The sequence below is a fragment of the Triturus cristatus genome, chromosome 5_1 (genome assembly GCF_964204655.1).
Source record: "Triturus cristatus chromosome 5_1, aTriCri1.1, whole genome shotgun sequence".
Classification (NCBI taxonomy): domain Eukaryota; kingdom Metazoa; phylum Chordata; class Amphibia; order Caudata; family Salamandridae; genus Triturus; species Triturus cristatus.
In genome coordinates this window covers 142,563,878-142,590,717 of record NC_140587.1, presented here as the reverse complement: position 1 = coordinate 142,590,717, position 26,840 = coordinate 142,563,878, and the positions used below count along the sequence as shown (strand labels likewise).

The following is a 26,840-nucleotide window of genomic DNA, read 5'->3' as shown; positions in this document are numbered from 1 at the left end:
AACAGTGTTGAAAAATAGGGGTTGGAGCACAAATGCTGACAATTACCAGTACATTTTGCATTCATATTTAAGAAGGTACAGGTACATTTGCTCATGTTTTACTCCATGTCCTCAAATCCAAAAGCATTGGCTAACCTTTTTGGCACTCTGGTATAATGTTAGCAAAAGCTGTTTATGGGCTAAATATGCTGGGGTGGTAGGGCACCAACATGGCGACACAGCAACCGTGATCGCAGTCAGACTGATGGGTTTTGCAGGTAATAAGGACATGAAATGTACACTTGCTTGTAGCCGTGGCCCTGTGAAGGAGCCACTACTGCCTCTTCCAGTACGCCTTCCCTTCGGTCGACCTCGGTCTCTGCATGGTGGTTCTGGCCCTCCTTCTCTCCTGGGATTGGGGTCTGCATCTCCCAATCCTCAACTCCTGTCTCGCTGCTGGGTTCTGCGCATGCTTCCTCCTTATCTCCCACTGCCTCCACTGGTCTCGACCTCTCTCTCTCTCCTTTGCTTCCGTCCGTGTTCTCTTCAGTCTGTTCTGTCGCACCTCCTCCCATAGGGTAGCCAACCTGTCCTTGAGACGGTTGACATATTGCAAGAGACCCCTCCCTTCGTCCTCCTCGTCTTCCCATTGTTACGCTGCCATGTCCAACAGGGTTCGGGGTTTCCTGCCAAATACCAGCTCGAATGGGTTATAGCCGGTTGAAGATTGGGTATGTGTTCAGATGGCAAAAAGAGTGAGGAGAAGCTGTTTGTCCCAGGCCCTTCCTGATACAGACACTGTCTTTTTCAAAATGCTCTTGATGGCACGGTTATACCGCTCCACCAGGCCGTCCGTCGGGAGGTGATACATTGAGGTCCGAATCTGTCTGACTCCCAGCAGTCTACATATCTGGGCCATAAGCCGAGACATAAAGGGAGTGCCCTGATCCATCATTAGTTCGTTCGGGAAACCCACCGACTAAAGAAACCTAGCATTGCCTGGGCTACGCTACTGGTTGTCATACTGGAGAGTGCTATGGCCTCGTGGTACCTCGTCGCGTAATCCACCAATACCAATATGTACTGATACCCCCGAGCGGAGGTGATCAGAGGACCCACGAGGTCCATTCCGACCCTGGAAAACGGTGTGTTGATTATGGGAAGAAGACATAGGGGTGCTCTTGGTATGTAGGAGGGATTAACCTGTTGAAACAGGGGACATGTCGCGCAAAAGCGCCTTATATCTAAGAAAACACCAGGCCCAAAAAATCGGCGTAGGGGGTACTACTCTGTCTTTTCCCGTCCATAATGACCCCCACCTGCCTGGTTGTGCGCTAAGTGGAGGACCTGATTCCGGAAGGGAAGAGGGACCAGTAGGTGTCTCACCATTTTGGTGGCCTTCTTCACCTTTCCATACAGCAAACCCTTTGACAAATAGAAACAGGGGCCTACCTGTTCGTCTTCTCTGGTACCGGCTGGGGTTAGGCGTTCCCCAAAGTGGGATCATCCTTTTGTACTGCCCTGAAGCTATGCGATGTTCCCAGCTCTCCATCTGCAACAGAGGAAGTAGAAGGGTTGTTAGCCAGCCCATTCAGTAAAGCTATTCGGTTATGTTTTCTCTTTTCGTTACATGTTTTTCTCTCCCTGTACCTACCCCTGTGTATGTCCTCTATAGAAGGCCACTCCCTTCAACCAGGTGTTCCCTGGGAAGGAGTATGGGGAAGTCTGCATTGTCCGTGCCTATGATCATCTCCTCCACCAAGTCTGGTATAGCACCAACTCTTATGATCTTCTCATCACCCTTCTTCCCGAACCCTACATAGCCTACCAGGTAGAGTTTCTGATCCCCGTGGACAAAGGTGATGGCTACTCTCTCGCCTTCTCTCCACTGATGGGCTAGAACCCGTTCACGGGTAAGCACGGAATGGCAACACCCAGAGTCGATAAGTACTTCGGTGGGGATGCTGTTCACACAGAGACTCTATTCCTGTCTCCGACCGAGAGTACCCGCCCTTTGGTATACCCCACCTCCATCGGTTCGGTAGGGTTGTGTTTCTGTGGGCAGTTGCGAGCTATATGGTCCCACTCTGAACATTGGAAGCATTGTGGTCCTTGTCCTCCTGCTCTTGTGCTGGGACCGTAGGAATCTGGGATTGACAAGTGGCCTGGTTGGGGAAGTAGAGGGACCCGGTGTGGAGAACCTCCATCTCAACGCCACTGGTGTAGGCATTTGGGGCATAAGTGACCGGGCTTCTGGGGCTCTTTGGTGAGCACAAGCTAACTCAATGGCGCTGGTGACAGTGATGTTGGGGTGTTGCTTCACCCACGCCCGGGTAGCTCTTGGAAGCCCCTCTAGGTACTGTTCAAGCAGGATTTTATCCATCACTTCCTCCATAGTAGAGGTATGGGGGTTGCAGCCAGCGATTGCCCAATCTTATATCCGGTAAAACAGGGCACGGGGATTGTCCTGTGATAGCCACTTTTCCTTCCTGAATTTTGTCCTGTAATGTTCCTGATCGTACTCCAGCCTGTCCAACATTGCTTTCTTAATGGCTCTATAAGGGATGATTCCTGCTGGGTTTGTAGCCTGATAGGCTGTCTGTAGCTCGCCTGACAGAAGAGGAGCTATGTATTGCCCCCAACGCTCGACGGGCCATTGCACGGTGACAGCGACACGCTCAAAGTTGGTAAAGAAAAAGTCTGGGTCTTCTCCTGGCTGATACCTTTGTAGCATGGAACTCGGTACGCTGGGGTGTACCTTGCTGCTGGCGATGCTATCCGTTAAACGTTGGATAGCGGTATCCTGTACCACTTGATTCTATGCAATGAGACCGGCTTGTGCCTGAAGGGCTTCCTGCAGATGTTCCCGATGCAGATGTTATGTGACAAGTCGTGTCAGAAGTGGGATCCCCGTGCTATCCCATCACGAGACAACACCATGACCCAATCGATTACTCTGGATGACATGTTAAAACAGCTAGCCGAAGGACAGCGTCATCTCCATCTGGTGGTAGAAGGACAGACCACCGAGGCACAGGCACAGAAGTTAGGAGTCCTAACTTTAGGACTCCTAAATGCCTTCTGTGAATACCGAAAGTCTTAAAATTAGGATTTTTCGCAGTTTAGTAGTAGTATAGTTAGGACTCCTAACTTTAGGACTCCTAAATGCCTTCTGTGAATACCGAAAGTCTTAAAATTAGGATTTTTCTCAATTTAGTAGTCCTAAATTTAGAATTAGGACTACTAAATTGAGAAAAATCCTAATTTTAAGACTTTCGGTATTCACAGAAGGCATTTAGGAGTCCTAAAGTTAGGAGTCCTAACTATACTACTACTAAACTGAGAAAAATCCTAATTTTAAGGCTTTCGGTAGTCACAGAAGGCATTTAGGAGTCCTAAAATTAGGAGTCCTAAATTTAGGACTACTAAATTGAGAATAATCCTAATTTTAAGACTTTCGTTATTCACAGAAGGCATTTAGGAGTCCTAAAGTTAGGAGTCCTAACTATACTACTACTAAACTGCGAAAAATCCTAATTTTAAGACTTTCGGTATTCACAGAAGGCATTTAGTAGTCCTAAAGTTAGGACTCCTAACTTCTGTGAATACCGAAATGAGTAAGTGCCTTCCGGGGATGCCAAAATGAGTAAGTGCCGTCTGTGAATACCAAAATGGTAGTAAGTTTAGGATTTTGTCTTAAGTTAGTTCTGTGAATCGGGCCCTTAATATTTTACTGTAAATCCACATAGGATCATGTGAAAAAGTGGTGAAAAAGACACATTTACTCCTTGTGAATTTTATTGGAAACTTTAGCAACAAGAAAACCTAATCTACGTCATGCAATATTTCGAAGACAAAACAAAACGAATGGTGCACGTGCGCGCGCCACAGTGAGCGATCTGTTTTCCATTATCGCGCCCGTATCTGGGCATGATAATTGAGAACAGATGTGGCCTGTGCGGGTAACCGCAAGCAATAGTCCGTGGGCGGGTCAAAGGCGGGACATGCATCCGCCTTTGCCCAATTGCGTGCTGTCTTTCTTAGAAAGAAGCACGCAAAGCCCAATAGCCAGGGAGAAAAACAAAAGCACAAGCACGATCATGTGGTGAGCTTTCTGAAGCCCATTACTAAAAGTCTCACAAGCAGCGCATGTGCGCTGCTCTACGCTCGACCTAAAAATGAAATATATGTTCGAGAGGGGCTATGGCGAGATGAGGGGCACTGTTGGAGGGTGGTAGTGTCAGAATCCATGGAGAAGGGCAGCATTGAGGGAGCACAAAAACAGATTGTCGCAAAGGGCGCCATCAGCGGTATAGCTGGCCCTGCCTATAAATCACGCAAGACAACCTTTCTTCATAGATGGCAATGTCTTTGCCATTACACTCACACAATGGTGTAGCAAGGTGGGCGGACCGCCCCAGGAGATACGAGTTTGGGTGCGGCAGCCTTCCCCCTGCTCATACCTGTGGCCGTTGCGGGCGGAAGACAAGATGCGCGAGAATCCCCAGCCCCTCCCGCCCCTGCCATCGCGGGAATCTGCTGAACACCTTCCATCACCCCTGCTCTTTCATGCCACCGTGGGTGGCAAAGGCTGGGACCGCCATGGCCGACAAAAGGACTAGCTAAGCCACTTGACTCACACAACACGTAATAGGCGATTAGAGCCAACACTCCTTAAATACATATTATACCTATTATTATGAAATTATTTTTGTAATTGGTCTTACCAATGTGCCAGCTCAGCCAGGGCAGCATATAAGAAATTTAAATTACTCAAAGTGTCCTTATTCTAGGTCCAAAAACAACAGCTGATGGACAGAATGCAGAACAATGTCATACATTCACCTCAGTACAGAGATCTGGGCCTAAATCCATAGTTTTTTTGCTCACCATGCCATTCCAGTTTGAACCCAGCCATATGCTAATCAGTCTTGACCCTGTGCCTCATGGGAACAGTCCAGCCCGAACTGCCAAGCCAGGTCCTCCCTGGACTGGAAACAAGCATCCTAGGACTGGTTTCGGGGTTTCACCCCTCTTCAGCCAGGATAGCTTGATTCCAGTGGCATGGAGAGCATGGGACCCACGTCTGGGCATACCCATCCCACTCGGGGTGACAAATGCAAAAACCACAGTTGATGGACAGAATGCAGAACAATGTCATACATTCACCTCAGTACAGAGATCTGGGCCTAAATCCATTGTTTTTTTGTTCACCATGCCATTCCAGTTTGAACCGAGCCATATGCAAATCAGTCTTGACCCTGTGCCTCATGGGAACAGTCCAGCCCCAACTGCCAAGCCAGGTCCTCCCTGGACTGGAAACAAGCATCCCAGGACCGGTTTCGGGGTTTCACCCCTCTTCAGCCAGGATAGCTTGATTCCAGTGGCATGGAGAGCACGGGACCCACGTCTGGGCATACCCGTCCCACTCGGGTGACAAATGCAAAAACCACAGTTGATGGACAGAATGCAGAACAATGTCATACATTCCCCTCAGTACAGAGATCTGGGCCTAAATGCATCGTTTTTTGCTCACCATGCCATTCCAGTTGGAACCCAGCCATATGCTAATCAGTCTTGACCCTGTGCCTCATGGGAACAGTCCAGACCGATCTGCCAAGCCAGGTCCTCCCTGGACTGGAAACAAGCATCCTAGGACCGGTTTCAAGGTTTCACCCCTCTTCAGCCAGGATAGCTTGATTCCAGTGGCATGGAGAACACGTGACCCACGTCTGGGCATACCCGTCCCGCTCGGGGTGACAAATGCAAAAACAACAGTTGCTGGACGGAATGAAGAACAATGTCATACATTCACCTCAGTACAGAGATCTGGGCCTAAATCCATCGGGTGAGTGCTTGCAATGTTCAACACTCCGTCCATCATCTCCTTTGGTTTTGCTTTGTTCGCCCTAAGTTGGCAGGGTATGCCCAGACGTGGGTCCCTTGCTCACTTTGCCACTGGATTCAAGATAGCCTGGCTGATGAGGGTTACGAACCCGAAACCAGTCCCAGGCTGCTTGTTTTCGGTCCAGGGAACACATGGCTTGGCAGTTCGGGCTGGACTGTTCCCATGATACTCAGGGTCAGACTGATTTGCATATGGCCATGTCTGAACTGGGGTGGCGGAGTGAGCTAAAGAATGATGATGGATTAAAACCCAGATCGGTTCTAACTGGGGGTGAGTGCTTGCAATGTTCAACACTCCGTCCATTTCGCCCTAAGTTGGCAGGGTATGCCCAGACGTGGGTCCCTTACTCACTTTGCCACTGGATTCAAGATAGCCTGGCTGATGAGGGTTATGAACCCGAAACCGGTCCCAGGATGCTTGTTTACGGTCCAGGGAAGACATGGCTTGGCAGTTCGGGCTGGACTGTTCCCGTGAGGCACAGGGTCAGACTGATTTGCATATGGCCATGTCTGAACTAGGGTGGCGGAGTGAGCTAAAGAATGATAATGGATTAAACCCAGATCAGTTGACTGGGGATGAGTGCTTGCAATGTTCAACACTCTGTCCATCATCTCCTTTGGTTTTGCCTTATTCTAGGTCTGACACACACTCCAGGCAAAGTAATAAAGCATACATTCAATATCAGCTTTTCTTCAATAAATTAATTTTCTGCAATTAATGTATTTGAATCCAGCAGTTAAACTGAACCTCCATATTTTCTTTGCTGTAATTTATCATTTGTGTGCCACTTAGCCAACATATGTAATAGCGCAACTCAATGCATTTCAGGACTTTATAAAGGATGAGTCTGTTCATCATCCCACAACAGGACAAAAGACATTTAAATCAGTTTCTACAAGCGACTCTGAGTTTTGTGCTCATTATCTGAAATGCCCATTCTGAATTGGAAATGTGAGAAAAACCACAGGAAGTGTTCAAATATTGGGCCCGATTCACAGAACTAACTTAAGACACAATCCTAAACTTACTACCATTTTCGTATTCACAGAATGCACTTACTCATTTTTGTATTCACAGAAGACACTTACTCACTTCGGTATTCACAGAAGTTAGGAGTCCTAACTTTAGGACTCCTAAATGCCTTCTGTGAATACCAAAAATCTTAAAATTAGGATTTTTCTCAGTTTAGGAGTCCTAAAGTTAGGACTCCTAACTTTACTACTACTAAACTGAGAAAAATCCTAATTTTAAGACTTTCGGTATTCACAGAAGGCATTTAGGAGTCCTAAAGTTAGGACTCCTAACTTCTGTGAATACCGAAGTGAGTAAGTGTCTTCTGTGAATACCAAAATGAGTAAGTGCATTCTGTGAATACGAAAATGGTATGCAAGGAATCACCAAATATTTTGCAATCCCTTATTATTACCAAATAGCGATTCACTAATTAGGCAATAGCTATTAATTAATATTACTCCATTTGTTGCAATGGTCCTTAAGGCGCATAGGTGGGAATGGTTTTGCATTAGCTAATTGGCAATTGCAATTTAGGTAATGCAAAGCCAAGGGTGCCCGGGTGCCTAAAGCCCCTCTGAAGCACCCCAAAAAGTAAAAATGGGCACATGGCACTTAGAAAAATGCAGTTTTGTGGATTTTTCAACGTTTGCACATCGTTACCATCGACTTGAAGTCGATGGTAATATTTTTCTAAATACACAGTTTGCATTTAGGAAATGCTTGGTACATGTGTAGTTGCAATTGTAGGTAATTTCTATTTTTGCAAATAACTCAAATTGCAACTACAAAGCCTAACTTACATCTTGAAAGGCTATTTTGCATTTGCAAATGGCCGAAATAATGGATTCACACCATTTGCAAATGCCAAATTATTTGATACATGTGGCCAAATAAGAGTAAAGTTTTATGAAGCATACATTTTTTTCATCGTTTGGAAAGACATTTTTTGGGTGGTGGTTGAGAGGGGTTTTTGACAAGTATTGCGTGTGGTATGTGTTACTTTAGGCGAGACGTGAGGTGAGTGACTGAGACCAAGCACTGTTAAGGGCTCCTTTACCACTGCCTTTGAGAATGCGGAAGTATACACAGAGTTTGAAAGTTTGATCAATTGCAATTGGAAAATACATATTATATAGCTAGCAATAATAGATATAAATCAATGTTGTCTTTCTCAAATAGTTCTTAAACTAAAGAGGAAATACAAGCCTACCCTGAGTGACATTATGCATGGTGACCTCTCCATGGAGAGAGAGAGTGAGAGAGAGAGGGACAGAGGGACAGAGAGAGAGAGAGAGAGTGTGTGTGTGGTTTTTTTGTGACTGTTCCCATTTGTCTCTACTGTATGAACTGGATAGGACTAAGAAAGAGGGAGGGGTGAGTTTGAAGAGCGTGCACTGAGAGGTGCCAAACCAATGCTGTTGGCAAACTCTTATTTTATTAATTATTTTATCTATACAAAGTATAAACTTAACATAGGAAGTGAGTGAGTAGGTATTTATCAGCCCAACTTTTCGCGAATGGCATCTTGATGCTAGGTCTGCCTCAGCAAAAAAGGGACCGTCCAGTGTAAACGACCAAAATTAGTGGGCCTTGAAGGCCTTGAGAAAAGATTTGTATTTGACAATAAGCAGAGAATATAAACAGGGAATTGGATCCAGATCTTCCAAACTAGAACCAGAAATGCCTTTCTGCCTAGATGGGCCTGTGTGAAGTGAAAAAAGGCCTTTAGTGGAGGAATGGCCAACCCATGCGGTCAAGAAGAAGGGACTGATGGAATTTGGCTTGAATACGCTCTCTGTGGCCTAGTGGACACCTGAGAGATCTGCAGGTGAGTAAATGCCGCATGTTGGGAGACAGAGAAATTATTAGTCGTTTGCAAAATGTACATACTTAACTTTTGAGTCATTATGTGAAATCTTGGGAACCAACACAAAATTAAGCATAAAGACGTGAAATACAAATGTGGCACTTAGCACGTTTTTTTATTCCAAAATGTATCCTATTTGAGGGGACGGATTTCATGCTGAAAAATTGCATCAAGGACACAAGTGCCTTAAACAACAGCTGCTCGAATTCTGGTCATTCACATTCTTCTCACGCTATAGGTTTGCTATGAGCACGAGATAATTACAAAATGTGGCATAATTTCATATATTTTGCGTAACAATTGTAACACAGAATTCCCAAAATAACGTGAATGATGATATTGTCATTTAAATTTTGCCCACTATTGGACATTAGAATCCAATCGGTGCCAGGAGGGTTCCAGTACAATATCCTTCAATTCCCTATGCTATTTACCAGAAATTCAACAAAAAGGGGTTCGGAACAGTTCAGTTTTCAGGCCTTTTTTGAAACATAAGAATTTTGCCTCAAGCATGGAGACCGAGCGTTCTTCAGCTGGGGCTCTTCACTCTGTGTTTCAGCTGTTTGAGGGTTTGTTGCATAATCAATCAGGATTTGTAAAGCAGGGTGAAACACCCCGAGGGTATCCAGGCACCGAGAGCACTGCTGCAGGGGAGGGATCAGCCAGGTCTTGAGTCCTTTCCTGGATTTTAAGCAGAAAAGATGAGGTCCCGAGGTGAACTGGGAGGTCGTTCCAAGACTTCGCGTCGAGGTAGGAGAAGGTGTGTCCTCCACAATTGCTGCGACATATGCAAATAATGGGATTTGTCGGTATTGAGTAAAAGTTTCTGAAGGGGTATTATAGTTGAGTGTACGTTTTTGCTGTTGCACTGTTCCTTTTGGACAGCAGAGATGTTTTTCGACCTGATCCTCGCATCCACGAGAGCCAGTGCGGTACTTTCAAAGCTGGATTGGATTACCTCTTCGGCACAGTCTCGAAATTAATGATTTGTAGGTGCAGTCCCAGCCACTCTTCACTGATGACGAGGAGGAAAACCCCAGCATAGATGCACAAGCCCTCCTAGACATCATTGATATCATCCGCGACTCACCTCCAGGATCAGGGCTAACCAGCTGCATCGAGGAGACCCCACCCACCATCCAAACCACCCAGCAGGAGGCACCCACGACCCCGGCAGTCTCCCAAGACCCCTAAGAACAACACACGGCCTTCCAATGCCGTGTGCTGGAGGCCCAGAGGGAGACAGCTGAGCAGGTGCGGGTGGAGTTCGACCTCATGGCTACCAAACTGGACACCATCCATGGGTGTCTAGGCCTGCTCTATGGTCTCCAACAAGCCCTGACTGACATTGCTGGAGTCCTGATGCGGAGAGAAGAACACCTGTCTGCTCAGAGGGGCTCCAGCAATATCAGCTGTGAGCTGGCACACATGCGGAGGCTCATGGAGGACATGGTGCGGATGGAGGCGGAAAGGATGGCAGCCACCGCTGCACACCAGCGAAATGTAGCTGGGATCTACCGTGTCCTGCAGATCATCATTAAGGTATTGCTGCCACAAGGTGTGGCGCAGATGAATGCTGCTGCCCCCACACCATCCACATCTCCGCTCCCTAGTGTGCCATTGCCTCACAGTGCGGCAGACGTATTCACTCCGGCACCTGATGTGTTAGTGGCACACAGTGCCTCAGCCGGTGCTGCAACACCCACAGGTGGGGCAGAGCACACATCCGGGGATGACGACGTAGATGGGTTTGTGATCAGGAGGCACTAGCATTCATTTCTGCCACCTGGCCTGTTTCTGCTTAGTGCCGCACATGGCCCCATGACCTCCCACTGACCCCCGATACACTCCGATGCACTCACCTTGGACAGCGACATGGACTGCCACATCCTATTTGATGACCAATGACACGGCGACCAGATTGCAGACTGCACCCTTCCTCTTTCGCAGTACTTGTCATCCCCGGATGGACTCTGGCTGGCCCTCCACGGGCCCATATTGTGTAGTGTGGTCGGCATTGCCCTGTACCGCTCCTGCTCCAGAAATGCACTGGATGTGCAATAAACATCCAGTGATCCACTGCTGAGTTATGTCTTACATCATTCATGTATGAATGTGTGGATGAATGTAGGGACAGTGATTTCCCTTGCGTCAATGATGCTCATCCTGTGGGATGCCAATCAGGGGGTGCTACATTGCATATTATGTACCGGGTGCCTTGGACACTACAACAGGGACACACGCGGGGCGTGGCTTAGCAGCCGACGGGCATGGACGCGTGAGTGAAGAGCTCCGCATCCCGCCCGGAAAAAATCCTGTGACCAGTGGTGTCCCCGGCGTTCCGGAGCTTCTGGAGGGCTCCCCCCACCTGGTCTGTGCTGTTGGAGCGGACTGCTGGCCGGATTGGCGGCGCCGGAGGCGGGGGCCGAGACTGCGGCGGAGGCGGGTGGCTGCCGGCCATCTTGGGCGGCCTGTGCAGTGACGGGCGACCGCGGCCCACAGTACGTTGGACGCCGTCCGGAAGTGCGGGAGCACCGGCGGGCGCGGCAGGAAGTGCCGATCATCGGCAGGTAGAGGACAGCGCACGGCGGTGGACGCCCGCGGCGGGAGGCTAGCGGCTGCGGGTCGAGAACGTGCGCTGCCGCTGGGGGTTGCTCCCGAGGTGGAACGGCGGACCAAAAAGAGAGGAGCTGGACCTGCGGTGCCGGTGAGGCGGCCTGGAGCGGGAGCGGAGACAGAGTCGGAGGACGGCGGACCCTGTGCAGCTGAAAGGCGGACGGGGCCACGGGAGTAGCGGCTGGCCCTGTGGACGACGTTGAGGCGCAGAGCCCTCGGACCCGGGGTTGCGGGCGTCGGCCCTGGCGGAGTGCACGGCCGCTGGTGCGCAGTGGGGGCTTGAAGTCTCGTGGTGCCCCGAGGAGGACGGCAGAGCCGCCCCGGTGAGGGGCTTGACCGGTGGCGGAGCGAAGAGGGTCCCCGCGGCGGACGCTGGGCGCGCGGGGCCTGGGAGCTGCCAGCTGTCTTGCGAACGAGGCCTCGCGCCGGCCTGCAGGTACCGGGTGCAGGATCATGGGCAAGCCGCACCCCAGGTTGGGAGGTGCCCCGACGGACCCCGCGGGGGATACTGTTGCGGGCCGAGAGGTCGGACAGAATGCGGACGCGGCGGTGGGCCTCCAGCAGCGGCAGATGGACCAAATCCTCCTGGCCATAGCGGACACGAAGTCGGCGTTGCGGGCGGACATTGCCCAGGTGTCCACGGATCTGGGGCTGCTGCGTGCGGATCACCGGAAGCTCGTGGATAGGGTCAAAACTGCGGAGGACAAGCTGGATTCGCTGGCCCCGGCCCAGAAGGTGACAGAGACCCAGACGGCGGACCTCCTGCGGAGGGTAGTGGTCCTGGAAAAGAGGGCCGAGGACGCTGAAGGGCGTAGCCGCCGCAACAACATCCGAGTGGTGGGTCTGCCGGAGAAAATTGAAGGAGGTGACATGTTGGCCTTCCTGGAGACTTGGCTGCAGGAGGTGGTGGTACCGGAGGGGCTCACGCGGTTCTACACCTTGGAGAGGGCGCATAGGGTGCCTGCTCGGCCCCCGGGCCCGGGCCGTCCGCCCCGGCCGGTGGTGGCCCGCCTGCTGCACTACAGAGACCGAGACATCATTTTACAGAGGGCTCGGACGCAGGGCCCGTTCCAGGTGCAGAATGTCCCGGTTTCAATTTACCCAGATTACCCCATAGAGGTCCAGCGCAGACGCTCCTCTTTTCAGGCTGTGAAGAAGGCACTGCGGGACGAGGGGCTGCAGTACTCCTTGCTGTTCCCGGCGCGACTCCGAGTGATGCGGGATGGGGCGACGTCGTTCTTCACTGACCCTGCGGCGGCCTGGAGCTGGTTGGAGGCGACCGGAACCCGGGCGGCGGCGCACTCGGATGGAGGGAGGCCGATGGAGGCACTGGCCAAGCCCCGCCGTAGCAGACGCAACAAGGCACGACAGGCAGGGGTCCGGTCGCCTGGTGCTTCCCAGACGGTGCTGGAACGGCGGGCTGCTCTGCAGGCGGTATCGGAGATCTCCGGGGCGGTGGTCTCCCAGCTCAGCGAGGCATCGGGCTCCCGGAGGGGCACTGAGGACTCCCATTCTGATGGTGCTGAGGAGGAGGTGGAGGAGTTACCTGCTGTCACCCCTGGGACTGCTGATGAGTTGCTGGACGCTTGAAGGTTTGGGGGGCTGCCGGACCTCGGCTGGGAGTGCTCAGATGGTGGGGAGCTGCTGGACAATGAGAGAGAGGCCTGGCGGGGTCCAGCGGGGTTGAGGGGCGGACTGCTCTGGAACGCTGCATGGTAGTTGGTCATGGGGAGCGTGATGTGGGAGGGGGTGGGGGGCCTGAACGGAGGGGAGCGCCGGGGAACGACTGGCATTGACTGGGCAAGGATGCTTGGATGAGGACTGTTGTCAAGCCCGTCAGGCGGTGAGCCACCACCTCAACCTCACGGACGAAGTGAGACTCTGGTGGCTACCAGAGGGTTTGTTTGTGGTTGGGGATAGTATTTGGATGGGTACCTACAGTTTAGCGCCTGTTCTGGGGAGGGGAGGGAGCTCGGGGAGTTGGGTAGTTATACGGTTTTTGGGGCTTGTCAGTGTGCCTCGGGGGTCCCGTACTGGGTGGTTGGTTCGACGATGGGATGGGGAACCCCCCTGAACTGCGATTTATGACTTGGAATGTGAGAGGGCTCACCTCAATGGTGAAGCGGCATAAAGTCCATGCGTACTTAGTGCGGAGAGGGGTACAGGTAGCATTCCTTCAGGAAACCCATTTGGACAAAGAAGAGGGGCAGGCGCTGCGTAGACGCTGGAGGGGCCAACTGTATTACACGACATTCTCGAAGTTTGCTCGGGGTGCCCTGATCTGGGTGAGGGCGGGAGTCCCTTTTCAGAATCTCAGGACGTTAGTGGATCCAGAGGGCAGGTTTGTAGCGGTGCAGGGGCGGCTGGATGGCAGGGATATAGCTTTGTGTAGTGTGTATGCCCCCAATGTTGATCAGGCCGCTTTTTTTTCCAGACTGTCGGGTCAACTGGCAGAGTATTTGACGGGGGCGGTGGTATTGGGGGGGGACTTCAACTCAGTGTTGGATGTAGAGTTGGACAGGTCTCATCCGCCCCTGGCACAGTCGGCGGTTTGCCGGGCGGCCAAAAGCAGGCGGGTCTGGCAAGATACTTGGGGCTTGGTAGATACGTGGCGTACCCATCACCCGCAGGACAGGGACTACTCCTTCCACTCGGCTCCACATGAGCTGCACGTCAGATTGGATAGCATATTGTGCTCGCCGGATGTTCAACCTTTGATGCGGCACAGTGAATATTTAGCCAGGACCGTGTCGGACCATAACCCATGCGTGGGGCTGCTGCAATGGTCTAGGCAGCGGCAGGCGATCCCTACGTGGCGCCTTAACCCCTTGCTGCTTGAAGACCCGGTGTTCCAGGCGGAGATTGGCGATTGTATGACGCAGTATTTCGGGCAGAACACAGGGACGGCGACAACCCGAGCGACGGAATGGGATGCGTTTAAGGCGGTTGTCCGGGGGGCTTGCATTTCCTCCACCACCGGGGTGAGGAGGGCCTTGTCAAAAGAGGTGGACGGAGCGGAGACACGGCTGCTGGAAGCGGAGCGGGCGTTTCAAGACGGGGACGGCGAAGTGGTCGGGGTTGTGGAGGCGCGGGAACGTGTGGCGGTCTCCATGGAACGGCTTCGTTGTCACGATCATAGAAATTATCTGGTCCGAGCGCATGCGGAAAGGGATAAGGTGGGTTCCCTTTTGGCATGGTTGGCGAACCCGGCGGCGCGCGGTGACCCTATACTCCTACTGGAGGAGGAGGGGGGGGTCCCGGTTTATTCCCAGGTGGGGATTAATATGCGGTTTGCCAGCTATTATGCTGGGTTATACGATAGTACAATGGTGCAGGAACCCGAGGGCCTTGTTGATTTTCTGTTGGCAGCCCGCCTGCCTCGGCTGGACTCGGACGCTGGGAAGGACATTGGGGGCGCGATCTCGCTGAGCGAAATCCGAATGGCCATTAAGCACATGGCTCGTCGCAAGACCCCGGGGGCGGATGGCTTGCCTGTCGAGTTCTATGCGGCCTACCCGGAGCTGTTGGCGCAGCAGCTGCAGACCCTATATAGCGAAGCCTGGGAATTGGGACAGTTGCCTGCCTCTGCTCGGGAGGCGATCGTGATACCCTTGCTGAAACCCGGTGGCGAGGCGGGGGCTCGCACAGCATACCGCCCGCTTTCTATGCTGACGGTGGACTACAAGATCCTGAGTAGAATCTTGGCGTCACGCCTTTTGACCCACATGACCGCCTTGATTCACCCGGATCAGGCGGGCTTCATTCCTAGGCGCAGCACAGCCACCTCTATTCGCCGGTTGCTACGAGTGATGGAGCTGGACCGGGACGAATACCCGGAGGCCTGCACACTGTCGGTCGACCTAGAAAAGGCCTTCGATAGTGTGGAGTGGCCGTATTTGTACCGAGTGTTGCGGGAATTCGGCTTAGGGGAGGACTTTGTCCGTTGGACCACCTTGTTGTATAGCGGGGCCACGGCCCGGGTGAAGACGGGGTCTACTATCTCGGCTTCCTACCAAGTGCGGAGGGGGACGAGACAGGGCTGTTCCCTCTCTCCCTTGTTGTTTGCGCTGGCGGTGGAACCGCTGGCCGCTCACGCCCGACAGGGGGGTGCTTATTCCGGAGTTTCCCTGAGGGGGGACGCCCACTACATTTCCCTCTACGCAGATGACCTGCTGTTGCTTTTGAGGGACGCGACTGATGCGTTACGGGGCGCGACCGCGCTGTTGAAGGAGTTCGGCCGCATGTCCGGCCTGAAGGTCAATTGGGGTAAGACATGTCTGTTCCCATTGTCGCAGGGCGGCGGGACACCGCAGACGGCGGGCCATATCCGATGGGAGAGCAGCTGCTTGCGCTACCTGGGGGTTAACATTTATCATACCCAGGCAGATTTGTTGGAGGGGAATGTCGGCAGGGCGCTTCGGGGACTACGGGGTAGTATGGGATTTTGGAGTACGCTCCCGCTCTCCTGTGCCGGGAGGGTGGCGTTGCTGAAAATGGTGGCGCTGCCACGTCTTCTTTATTTTTTCCGCACGCTCCCTATCTGGATCCCGGCGCCATATTTTGCGCGCTTACGGGCTCTTTCGACGGGGTTCATTTGGGGGTCGGGACGGCGTCGGGTGGCGCTGGCCACATTGCGAAGGCCACGAGCGGAGGGGGGCCTGGCAGCCCCCGACTTTGAATGGTACTATCTGGCGGCGCAGCTCCAGTGGCTTACGCAGGCGGTGGCCCGGGAGTATCGAGGCCCTGAGGGCCCACGGGACAGGTTGATCCCACGGCATGTGCTGGCCTTCATTGTTCTCCAGCAGCGACTGGATCTGCCTCAGCTGACCTTGGAGGAACGCACCCTCCGGCAGTGCTGGAATAGGTGCCAGAGGCGGGCAGGTATAGTCCGCCCGTACGCTCCGGAAATCCCACTTGGGATGTGTACCGCGTTCCCGCATGGGGGAGATTGGTCGGGGCTAGCGATTTGGGAGGAGCTAGGGGTACAGATGGTAGGGGACCTCTACCGGGACGGTGCATTATTGTCTTTTCAGGAATTGCTGGACGCCTATGGGCTCCCGCAGGGGGACTTCCTGCTCCATGCGGCTTTGGTGGCGAGCATTCAGAAGCATTGGAACATGGGGCTGTCGGACCCCCGACTGCGGCGGGTTGTCAGTATGTCGTGATGGCAGCAGGGACGGCCAAAGCCATAACCTGCTTATACCGCAGACTATCGACGGAGGGTTTGCAACCACTGGCCGCCCTGCGAGAAAAATGGGAAAGGGACCTCGGGAAAGCGATACCGGAAACCACATGGTCTACGCTAGTGCGGAGGGCCTGGAAGGGGACTCGGAACGCACAATTCCAGCTCGTTCAGTTCTTCACATTACACAGGGCGTATATGACGCCGGCCAAGATCCTGCAATACTTTGGTGGAGCGCAATCTCTCTGCCCTCGATGTGGGGGAGAGGGGGTAGATTTTCGCCACATGTTTTGGGCCTGTCCACAGCTAGGCGATTATTGGGCTGAGGTAGTGGATTGTCTGAACCAGGTGACGGACCGCTCCCTCACTCCGGAGATGGGGACATGCTTGTTGCTATGGTTTCCCCACACCCGCCGCACGAAGGTTACTAGTAGGTTCTATGATCTGGGGCTGATATTGGCTAAGAGAGAATTGACCCTGCACTGGAAATCCAGGGGGGGGCCCAGCTATATGCGGTGGAGGGCAGCACTAGTGAGATGGGCGGGGGCGGAGGGTACGCTCCGGGTGCAGATGGCTCTGAGGGGTGATGATGAGAAAGCGTTAGCGACGGCGAGGGCATGGGAAGCGTTGGTAGTGGAGCTCCAGGGGCTGATGTCTGAGGTGGAAGAAGAGGGGAGCGCTTCGGATCGGCGTGAGGCGAGGGGAACTGGGGACTGAGTTAGGCAGGAGATGAGAGCGGTCCCCTGACTAAGGCCAGAGGCCTGGCTACGAGGGACGATTTGCTTACGTAGAGAGGAGGTGAGCAACTGTAATTGAATTCCAGGGTTGGGGGGGCACATCGAGGGTGAACTGGGGGACAAGGGCACACTGACATAGGGGTGGGAGGGGGGGGACGAGTTGGGATTGGGAGGGGAGCTGATCTTCCGACACGAGGGAACCCGTGCTGTAATGAACAGTTGTTATTGATTTGGAAACTAATAAAAATGTTTCAACAAAAAAAAACAAAAAAAACAGGGACACACGCATCAGTCACTTCCATGTCCGGACATGAACTGAACCATGACCAGAGCCCACGAGCCATTTGTGCAAGCCCTGCGCTGGTCTGGCGTACGCCAGGCCAGACCACTCTGCTTACGCTCCGAAGGGGGGGCCCACATAGCTACCTGTCACAGGCGTACTCACTGGTGGTGTGCAGGTCACTGGTCTAGTTGTCAGCATGTCACAGCCACTCCCTGAGGGCAGGTTTGCACGCACACCATATCCATCCGGCGCAGGCGTCACAGGCCATGTGACTCCGCCAACATAAGGGGCCGTGGACGTCACATTGCCCTCTGTCGGTGGTGACTGGATGACGGACGCTCCACGGTTCTCAATCATAAAGGGCCCATGAGTTGTTGCGCACAGGGTTAGTGGCACCTGAGGCCTTGCGGCCGTCATGGGCCTACCACCACGTGGCGCTGACTGGGGTTGCACAGGGTTAGTGGCACCCGGAGCATTGCGGCCGACACAGGCACACCGCCACGGGACGGTGACTTTGGGTGCACTGAGTTAGTGGCACCTTAAGCTGCTGAGCGGGTGTGCGGCCTGCGAAGATGCCCTATCCCAGCGGTCCAGACAGCTCAGGTTTTGTGTGCCCTGCTGTACCGCAGTGTAGGCCAGATCCAGCGGGCAGCGCGGGCCTACCACCATGTGGCATCACTTCCGGGATCCCAGAGTTAGTGGCACCCATTGGGCTGAGCGGGTGTGCAGCCTGAGATGATGCCGGGTGCACTGGTATGTCCTATGCCATGGAGTAATCAAGACCCAGCACCAAACGTGAGACCTGGTGGCCTGCGGAGTGGGGCTGCATGGTGTGGAGGGTGCCATGTCTTCGGGCCCGGGCTTGTGGCTTGTAGCGGCACGTGGTGGGACCCCCTGTCTGCACGCCAGTGGTGGAAGGTGAGCAGTGAGGCCTGGGTGTGCATGGGTGGGCATGCTCCGATGGGTGGCGGGAGGGGCTGGGGTGCCTCTGCCTGGGTGTGCATGGGCAGGCAGGGGATGTTGTCTAGTGCAATTGTGTGTACTGTGCCAATCATGTATCTGGACTCTGTTTCAGATGACGGGTCTGTCTCAGATGTGTGACCTGGTGTACTGCAATACATACCGGCAAGTGGTTGGAGACACACCGGTGGCAGCAGGTGAGCAGTGTGGCCTGGGTGCGCAGGTGTGGCACTCTCTCTCTCTCCCCCCCCTCTCTTCTCTCTCTTTCTCTCCCTCTCTCTTCTCTCTCTCTCTCTCTTCTTCTCTCTCTTTCCCCCTCTCCTCTCTCTCTCTCTCCCCCTCTCTTCTTATCTCTCTCTCTCCCCCTCTCTTCTTCTCTCTCTCTCCCCCTCTCTTCTTCTCTCTCTCTCTCTTCTACTCTCTCTTTCTCCCCCTCTCTTCTTCTCTCTCTCTCACCCCTCTCTTCTTCTCTCTCTCTTCTTCTCTCTCTCTCCCCACCTTTCTTCTTATCTATCTCTCTCTCTTCCTCTCTCTCTCCTTCGCTCTCTCTCTGTACCTTGATGTGCGCAGGACACACCTTCTCATCATGATTTTTGTCCTGCAGGCTGTGACCTACGGATTGTCCCGAGGGGAGCCGCCATGTGTCTTCATTTCATTTGAGTGTTCGTTTTAATAAAGTTTCATTTGTTGCTTCGAAAGTGAATGTGTGATGCTCATTTTTGTGACGACACATGCATGTCACCAGTTGTGATTGTGCGACATCATGCGGATTATTTTGTACAGGTTTAGGTGTAGCTGATGTGGCATGTCTTTGGTCGGTGGGGTGCTGGGGGGGAAACATCGTTTACAACGCGGAGATTACATCGCGATGCCATTACATCGCGGTTTTTACAACGCAAGTCGTTACAACGACTTGCGCTAGATGGCGCTCTAGGACAAGGAATAGTATAATTTACTATCCAACACCTTCCCTACTGTACGTAGACTGGAGTTGGAATAGTAAATTATACTACTCCTAAGTCCAGCGCCCTCCAACGCAAGTCGTTGTAACGACTTGCGTTGTAGAAACCGCAATGTAATGTACCGCGATTTAAATGTATGTGTTGTAACGTCATACATCCGTGCTGGGGAGAGGGGGACCTGGGGGTGGTGGCGGCAGGTGTTGTTGCCCTTTCGGCCCTTCGGGCTGCATGTTCAGTTGCCTGGGTGCATCTGTTGTTCTTCAGGTGTGACTCTGGGTTGTGCTCCCTTTTGTGGTGCAGGCTGCGGTCCAACTTTGCACCAGGTCAGAGCAGGTGTTATTTTCCTGCTGCTAGCGAACCTTATCACATGTTTTGCGTTCTTATCGCAGTTCTGGCTGGTCATTGTGAATGTTGTGGAGTGGTGTTGTTGCTGCTTTTGGCACGGGAAGGCCTACTCTGCATCTCATTAGCGATAGTTGCGGGGGTAATCTGTTGCGATGTTTTTTGCGGCTGTTATCGTGGGTAAACTGGTGCTGTGGGCTATTACCACCAGCTTGTGATTGGGGCGATAAGTTTATCGCAACTTTGGCTGCTATAAAGTGCTGTTGACTCGACGATTGATCCTTGTGAATATCTCCCTCAATATTTACTGAATTTGTCTAGCTTCCTGGGTTTAGCGACTAGTGTGGAACATAAGACTTAAACCTCTGTGCAACGCAGTCATTCATCTAATATACAGCTATTGCTAGTAGAATCACACTGCATTGAAAAAGCCCAAGTGTTGCAAGAAACGCGTTGGCTGCATGTCTGTCTGTTTTTGAGAAGAAAGGAAAGAAATAAAAGAGCATTCAAGCACAAGCCGACTTATTGCTTACTTCAGCAAAAAAAAATTGGATCCGACTTTGTGTTTTTCAATTGGGTCACAGAGATGGACTTGATAAACAGTGGAACACAGAGATGAACTTGAGAAACAGCGGAACCCAGAGATGGACTTGAGAAAAAGCAGAACACAGAGATGGACTTGAGAAATAGCGGGTCACCGAGATCGACTTGAGAAACAGTGACACACAGAGATGGATTTGAGAAACAGTGGGTCACAGAGACCGACTTGAAAAATAGCGGCTCACAGAATGGACTTGAAAAACAGCGGGTCACAGAGCTGGGCTTGAGAAACAGCGGGTCACAGAGATGGACTTGAGAAACAGCGGGCCACAGAGATAGACTTGAGAAACAGCGAGTCACAGAGATGGACTTGAGAAACAGTGGGTCACAGAGATGGACTTGAGAAACAGCGGATCACAAACAGCGGATCACAGAGATGGAGTTGAGAAACAGCGGGCCACAGAGATAGACTTGAGAAACAGCGGGTCACAGAGATGGTCTTGAGAAACAGCGAGTCACAGAGATGGACTTGAGAAACAGCGGGTCGCAGAGATGGACTTGAGAAACAGCGGATCACAAACAGCGGATCATTGAGATTGACTTGAGAAACAGCGGTTCACAGAGATGGACTTGAGAAACAGCGGGTCACAGAGCTGGGCTTGAGAAACAGCGGGTCACAGAGATCAATTTGAGAAACAGTGAAACACAGAGATGGATTTGAGAAACAGTGGGTCACAGAGACCGACTTGAGACATAGCGGATCACAGAATGGACTTGAGAAACAGCGGGCCACAGAGATAGACTTGAGAAACAGCGAGTCACAGAGATGGACTTGAGAAACAGTGGGTCACAGAGATGGACTTGAGAAACAGCGGATCACAAACAGCGGATCACAGAGATGGAGTTGAGAAACAGCGGGCCACAGAGATAGACTTGAGAAACAGCGGGTCACAGAGATGGTCTTGAGAAACAGCGAGTCACAGAGATGGACTTGAGAAACAGCGGATCACAAACAGCGGATCACAGAGATGGACTTGAGAAACAGCGGGTCACAGAGCTGGGCTTGAGAAACAGCGGGTCACAGAGATGGACTTGAGAAACAGTGAAACACAGAGATGGATTTGAGAAACAGTGGGTCACAGAGACCGACTTGAGACATAGCGGATCACAGAATGGACTTGAGAAACAGCAGGTCACAGAGCTGGGCTTGAGAAACAGCAGGTCACAGAGATGGACTTGAGAAACAGCGGGCACAGAGATAGACTTGAGAAACAGCGAGTCACAGAGATGGTCTTGAGAAACAGCGGGTCACAGAGATGGACTTGAGAAACAGCAGATCACAAACAGCGGATCACAGAGATGGAGTTGAGAAACAGCAGGCCACAGAGATAGACTTGAGAAACAGTGGGTCACAGAGATGGACTTGAGAAACAGCGAGTCACAGAGATGGATTTGAGAAACAGCGGGTCGCAGAGATGGACTTGAGAAACAGCGGATCACAAACAGCGGATCACAGAGATGGACTTGAGAAAAAGCGGGTCACAGAGTTGGACTTGAGAAACAGCGGATCACAAACAGCGGATCACAGAGATGGACTTGAGAAACAGCGGGCCACAGAGATAGACTTGAGAAACAGTGGGTCACAGAGATGGACTTGAGAAACAGCGAGTTACAGTGATGGACTTGAGAAACAGTGGGTCGCAGAGATGGACCTGAGAAACAGCGGCTCACCAACAGCGGATCACAGAGATGGACTTGAGAAACAGCGGGCCACAGAGATAGACTTGAGAAACAGTGGGTCACAGAGATGGACTTGAGAAAAAGCGGGTCACAGAGATGGACTTGAGAAACAGCGGATCACAAACAGCAGATCACAGAGATGGACTTGAGAAACAACGGGCCACAGAGATAGACTTGAGAAACAGTGGGTCACAGAGATGGACTTGAGAAACAGCGAGTCACAGTGATGGACTTGAGAAACAGTGGGTCGCAGAGATGGACTTGAGAAACAGCGAGTCACAGTGATGGACTTGAGAAACAGTGGGTCGCAGAGATGGACCTGAGAAACAGCGGATCACCAACAGCGGATCACAGAGATGGACTTGAGAAACAGCTGGTCACAGAGAGGGACTTGAGAGTTAAGATATTTGGCAACAAGTGCTGCAGATAATGATAGATCCAATGGGAAGCCTCGTAAATAATACTTGTACCTGTTGATACCTAAAGGGCTGCCTGTTATGGAATTTATGATTGGCCCAGGGAGACGGTTAAAGAACCTTGATGTACAGGAGTTTATGGGATCTTCATGTGAATATTTGCGTTTTAGTTTCATTTCCTTTATAGACCCAAATCATAACAAGCAATACATATATCATCAAACTAACTGAAAATAAGTCTGTGCAAAAGCACAAGAATACACAGTAAACACCATAAAACTAACAATAACACAATAAGATTCAGAAGATTGCTCTCCAGCTGACTCAATAGTGTGAATCCTGCAGTTAGCACAGCTCAGGGGAGTTCAGTGTCTAACATCACATCCAAAAGCTACAAACTCCCCTTAAGCTCTCACACATTCCCTGGAATTCAAAACACTTGTTATCAGTTACTTTGTAAGCCTTGAAGCTAAATTATATGGGACCGAGGCCGGAGCTAAGGGATAATTGAGTGTGTTAGTCTGAAAGTCTATTTAAGAAGGAAAGTGTAAATACAAATTAAGAGTTCGGTAGTTTGTGGAAAGTGCTCTGAGGCAGCCACAACTCACGACCACATCCCATTACCGGGTGACAGGGAGTTCTCGGCGGCCTCTGATCTCTCCTTTCAGGAGCCGGTGATAAATGCACAGTGGAGCGTTACAAGGCCCTCCTGTGCGCGCCTGCTTCACACAGTGCGCCTTGTTCCCTGGAGAGGAGTTTGGAAGCAGTCCCTGACAATGGGGTGCATTGGCGCATTTACTGCCAGCCAGTGGCGGCTCCTCTGCTAAGGCGGAGGAGCGTCGCCCCACTGCTTTCGACAGTGGAGATAAAAAAAAAATAATGATAATAACTTATTATTATCATTGTGTCTGTTCCTGCTGCAGCAACTTGGCAGTGCGGGGCTGCTCTGCAGTCGGAGCAGCGGGAGGAGTGGTGGGAACTTTGTAAAGTGTGCATGACACGTTGGCCAGCGGGCAGCCAAACATTCATGCACACTTTGCATGTTCTCCAGCCAGACTGCATTACAGGCTGAGTGGTGAACATGCCCAGGCTCCCATTCCCTGGGTGAGCGACGAATCACGGCGCTCAGACCATTGGCTTAGGGGAGCCTGGGTGCTTCCTGTGCTGGCTGGAGCAGAGGGACGACAACGAGGGACAACGAGGAGAGACATAGCAAGGAGGTAAGTTTTATTTTTATTTTCTTTACCTCCTTCCCCCCGCCCTCCCCCATCCGCCCTGCCACCCACGATCCATGCCAGCCGCCATTGCTGCTAGCCCCCACAGACCAGCAGAAGTAGCTGAACTCATGCTAATAACAAGAGGCAATGCAGTGGATGACATCATGAAACAACGCAAACACCGCGCTGACGTCATCAAACTTGCATTCTAGAACACCTACTATTGGTTATTGACAGAAAGATGGAGCGCAGGGCTCACGGGCCGATCCCCTGTGGCAGCTTAGCTCAGCATCACGTGACTCGGGGCAATAGCTCACTGAATCACCCCAGTGGCCCACAGTGCCTTGAAACCTGAAGGACTGATATGCTCGCGCTTTACAAACAGGAATTATTATTACAGAGATGCAGGACTCGATAAAGAGATCTGTGTTTTTTCTGTACACTGGACGGTCTCTTTAGCACCCTCTTTCGAAAGGTGCAGTCCAGCATTCTGCACTAAACCGCCCCTTGAGCTGGACTGAGGTCAGGGACGGCTTTAGCGCTGGTGGCGCCCTGTGCGACAATGTTTGTTGGCGCCCCCCTCCCCCCCCAACGACCATCTTCACTACGGATTCCTTCACTACCACCCTTTAACAGTGCCTCTCGTGTCTCCATAACCACTCACTGGCTTAGATGCATTTATTTAGGTTTATAGCGCCCCTCATACCAGTATAGGGTGTCAGAGCACGTTAAATCACACACACACACACACATTACACAGAGATAATTAATCACACGTGTGTAATTCAGTGTATAGGAATGTTACACAACACAGAGGAATACTAGGTGTAGGAGTCACAGGTCATTCATACCGGTAGACAGTATAGTTTAAGAGTGCTTGGTGTGGAGAAGCACAAACTCAGAATTTAAAACATAACACCATAGTTGGGGGTTACATTTAAGAACAAGAATTGTTTTTTTACAGAAATGAGCCTATTTTGCAAGTTTAGAATAATGAAAGGCTTGGGGGAAAGGCATAACGCTATTATAATAGTATACCTTGCAGTTTGCATGCAGCTCTTTGATGTCAGTTATTAGCTCACTGTTCTATATTAGGATCTTAACTGATACACTGCAAGGAACAAAAGGATCTCTCTCACAAAAGCACTGACCTCTTTAGATTATATGCACAATGTGATCTACACGGTACACGTACTTAGCCTCAGGTATATTAACCCACTGCCCTACTTTTTGATTGAGTCACAACTTTCAATAAATAAAACTCCGAACCTACTCCAGGAAGAGCGTTAATCACCGGAGTTATCTAAACATTTCTATTGTATGAAAACTGCTAGCCTGGACGCACGGGACCCGGCAGCAGGTGCTTTTAAAACTATAACATCATTGTAAACATGGCGCCCCCAGAAGTCAGCACCCGGTGCAATGGCACCGGTCGCACCGCCCTAGAGCCGGCCCTGACCGAGGTGCTGCGGCCTGTGTGCTCTTTGTAGACCCCTTTAATAACATGATTCCCCCCCCCCCCCCCTGGTCTTCATGCCTTGTTTCTCTGCCGTCCTGCTTTCCAACGAGCCTGGCGTGATTAGGCCTCTCTGGCACGGATGGGTAAACTCAGAACCCTGGGGCCACAGTGGCTGCAAAGACCCTGGAAACCCCTTTTGTGCAGTCAACGAAAGGGACCCCTGCCTTGCTGATGGTCCCTGCAAATGTGTTAACATGGCAGAGTAAGTGAATCAGTGAGTGTGTGTGTGTGTGCCTGTGTGTGCATATGTGCTTGTGACCTTGAGTGCGTATGTGTACATCATGCAAGCACGTGTGTGAAAGCATGTTTGTGTGTGGGTTTTCATGACTGTGTGTGCGTGTATGTGCGCATACATGAGTACGTGTGAGCGTATTTTATTGCATTGTAGTATGTATATAGTGCTTCTAACTCCTGGCAAGGTCACGCAGCGCTTGTTAGACGTAGGTTGTCTTACCAGAGAAGTGTCGAGTGAAAAAAGACCAGGGTTCTGGTCTAGGCTGCATCCAGGCCCCAAGAAGTCTAAACAGTGAAGACGTTGCATGAAGACTCCTTAACACGGGCGTAGAAAGTGTGGGGGCGCTGGAGATATAGCCCTCCAGATTTTGGAGTGGGGTGACAAGGGTTGGGGACGAGGGGATCAAAAGAATTTCCCCTCTCCCTTCTGTGATTGACAGGGCCATTAGCGTGTGAAGGCGCTACCTATAATGGCCCAGCACTTGACCTGTGACCCGCCTCCAGTCACAGAGCCCCCCCCTTGGCCCTTTGTTCTGCTGCACCCCTGCAGGAACTCTTTCTCGCGGCCACAGCTCTCTGGAGTCTGTACTGTACTGATGACTCATGTCTGACACCAGAGGCGCAACTAGAGCCAAATTTCGGGGGGGGCTGAGGAAAAATTTCGGGGGGGGGGGCTGAACTTTAAGCAATAGGCAGAGTGGAGCTGCAGGGGCTCTTAGAAGGGGTGAAACAACAGCGAGGCCTCATTAACATGCAAATGGTCTTTTAAAGACCTGTGAAGTGCTCGGGTGCGGCTGCTTTTTTGCCCGGGAAGGTGTCTCATCCCGGGCTGCCACACACGACGGGGGGGGGGGCTGAAGCCCTGTGAGTCCAATGGGTGTTGCGCGCCTGTCTGACACTGCCCCATCTCAGCTCTACCCTATCTGCCGGCTTGAAGAAGGGTTGGGGACTGGGAATACATTATGGCCTGGGCCCTCCTTTACTACTCATGCAGCGAGCGCTGGTTGCCTTCCAAGCCCTTCAGAGGGCAACCTACCGCTTCCCTAGCATTTTAGTTTCTCCTTCATCTGTTGATGTTTCTCGGCATTGTCTGTGCTTTTAATGTCCTTATGGTAATGGGTGTTTTTCATCATCGAAGCGCCGGCTCTTTGCCGCCCTCCACTTTATCCACCTCAGCCAGTGATCGAAGTGGGCGATTGGCAGGGCACAGCATGCCTCTACATTTTTCATTTAATATAATCTGTTCTCCTATTATTAAAAATATGTATATGTGTCGCAGGACGGCAGAAATAGCCAAGGCCTATAGATAAGGCTCGGCAGTTCT

At 51.8% G+C, this 26,840-nt stretch overlaps 1 protein-coding gene across 1 annotated transcript in view; it reads right to left on the bottom strand.

Moving 5' to 3' along the window:
* Positions 1–25,817, bottom strand: part of LOC146830424 (uncharacterized) — a 157,309-nt gene extending 131,492 nt beyond the window's left edge. Inside the window, exons 1-2 of the mRNA XM_085604044.1 lie at positions 25,737–25,817; positions 1,432–1,531 (exon numbers count right to left, since the gene is read on the bottom strand). Of these exons, the coding sequence (XP_085460170.1) occupies positions 1,432–1,531 (100 nt within the window). The 5' untranslated portion in view covers positions 25,737–25,817. The remainder of the gene's footprint in view (positions 1–1,431; positions 1,532–25,736) is intronic.
* Between the last annotated feature and the right edge of the window lie 1,023 nt (positions 25,818–26,840).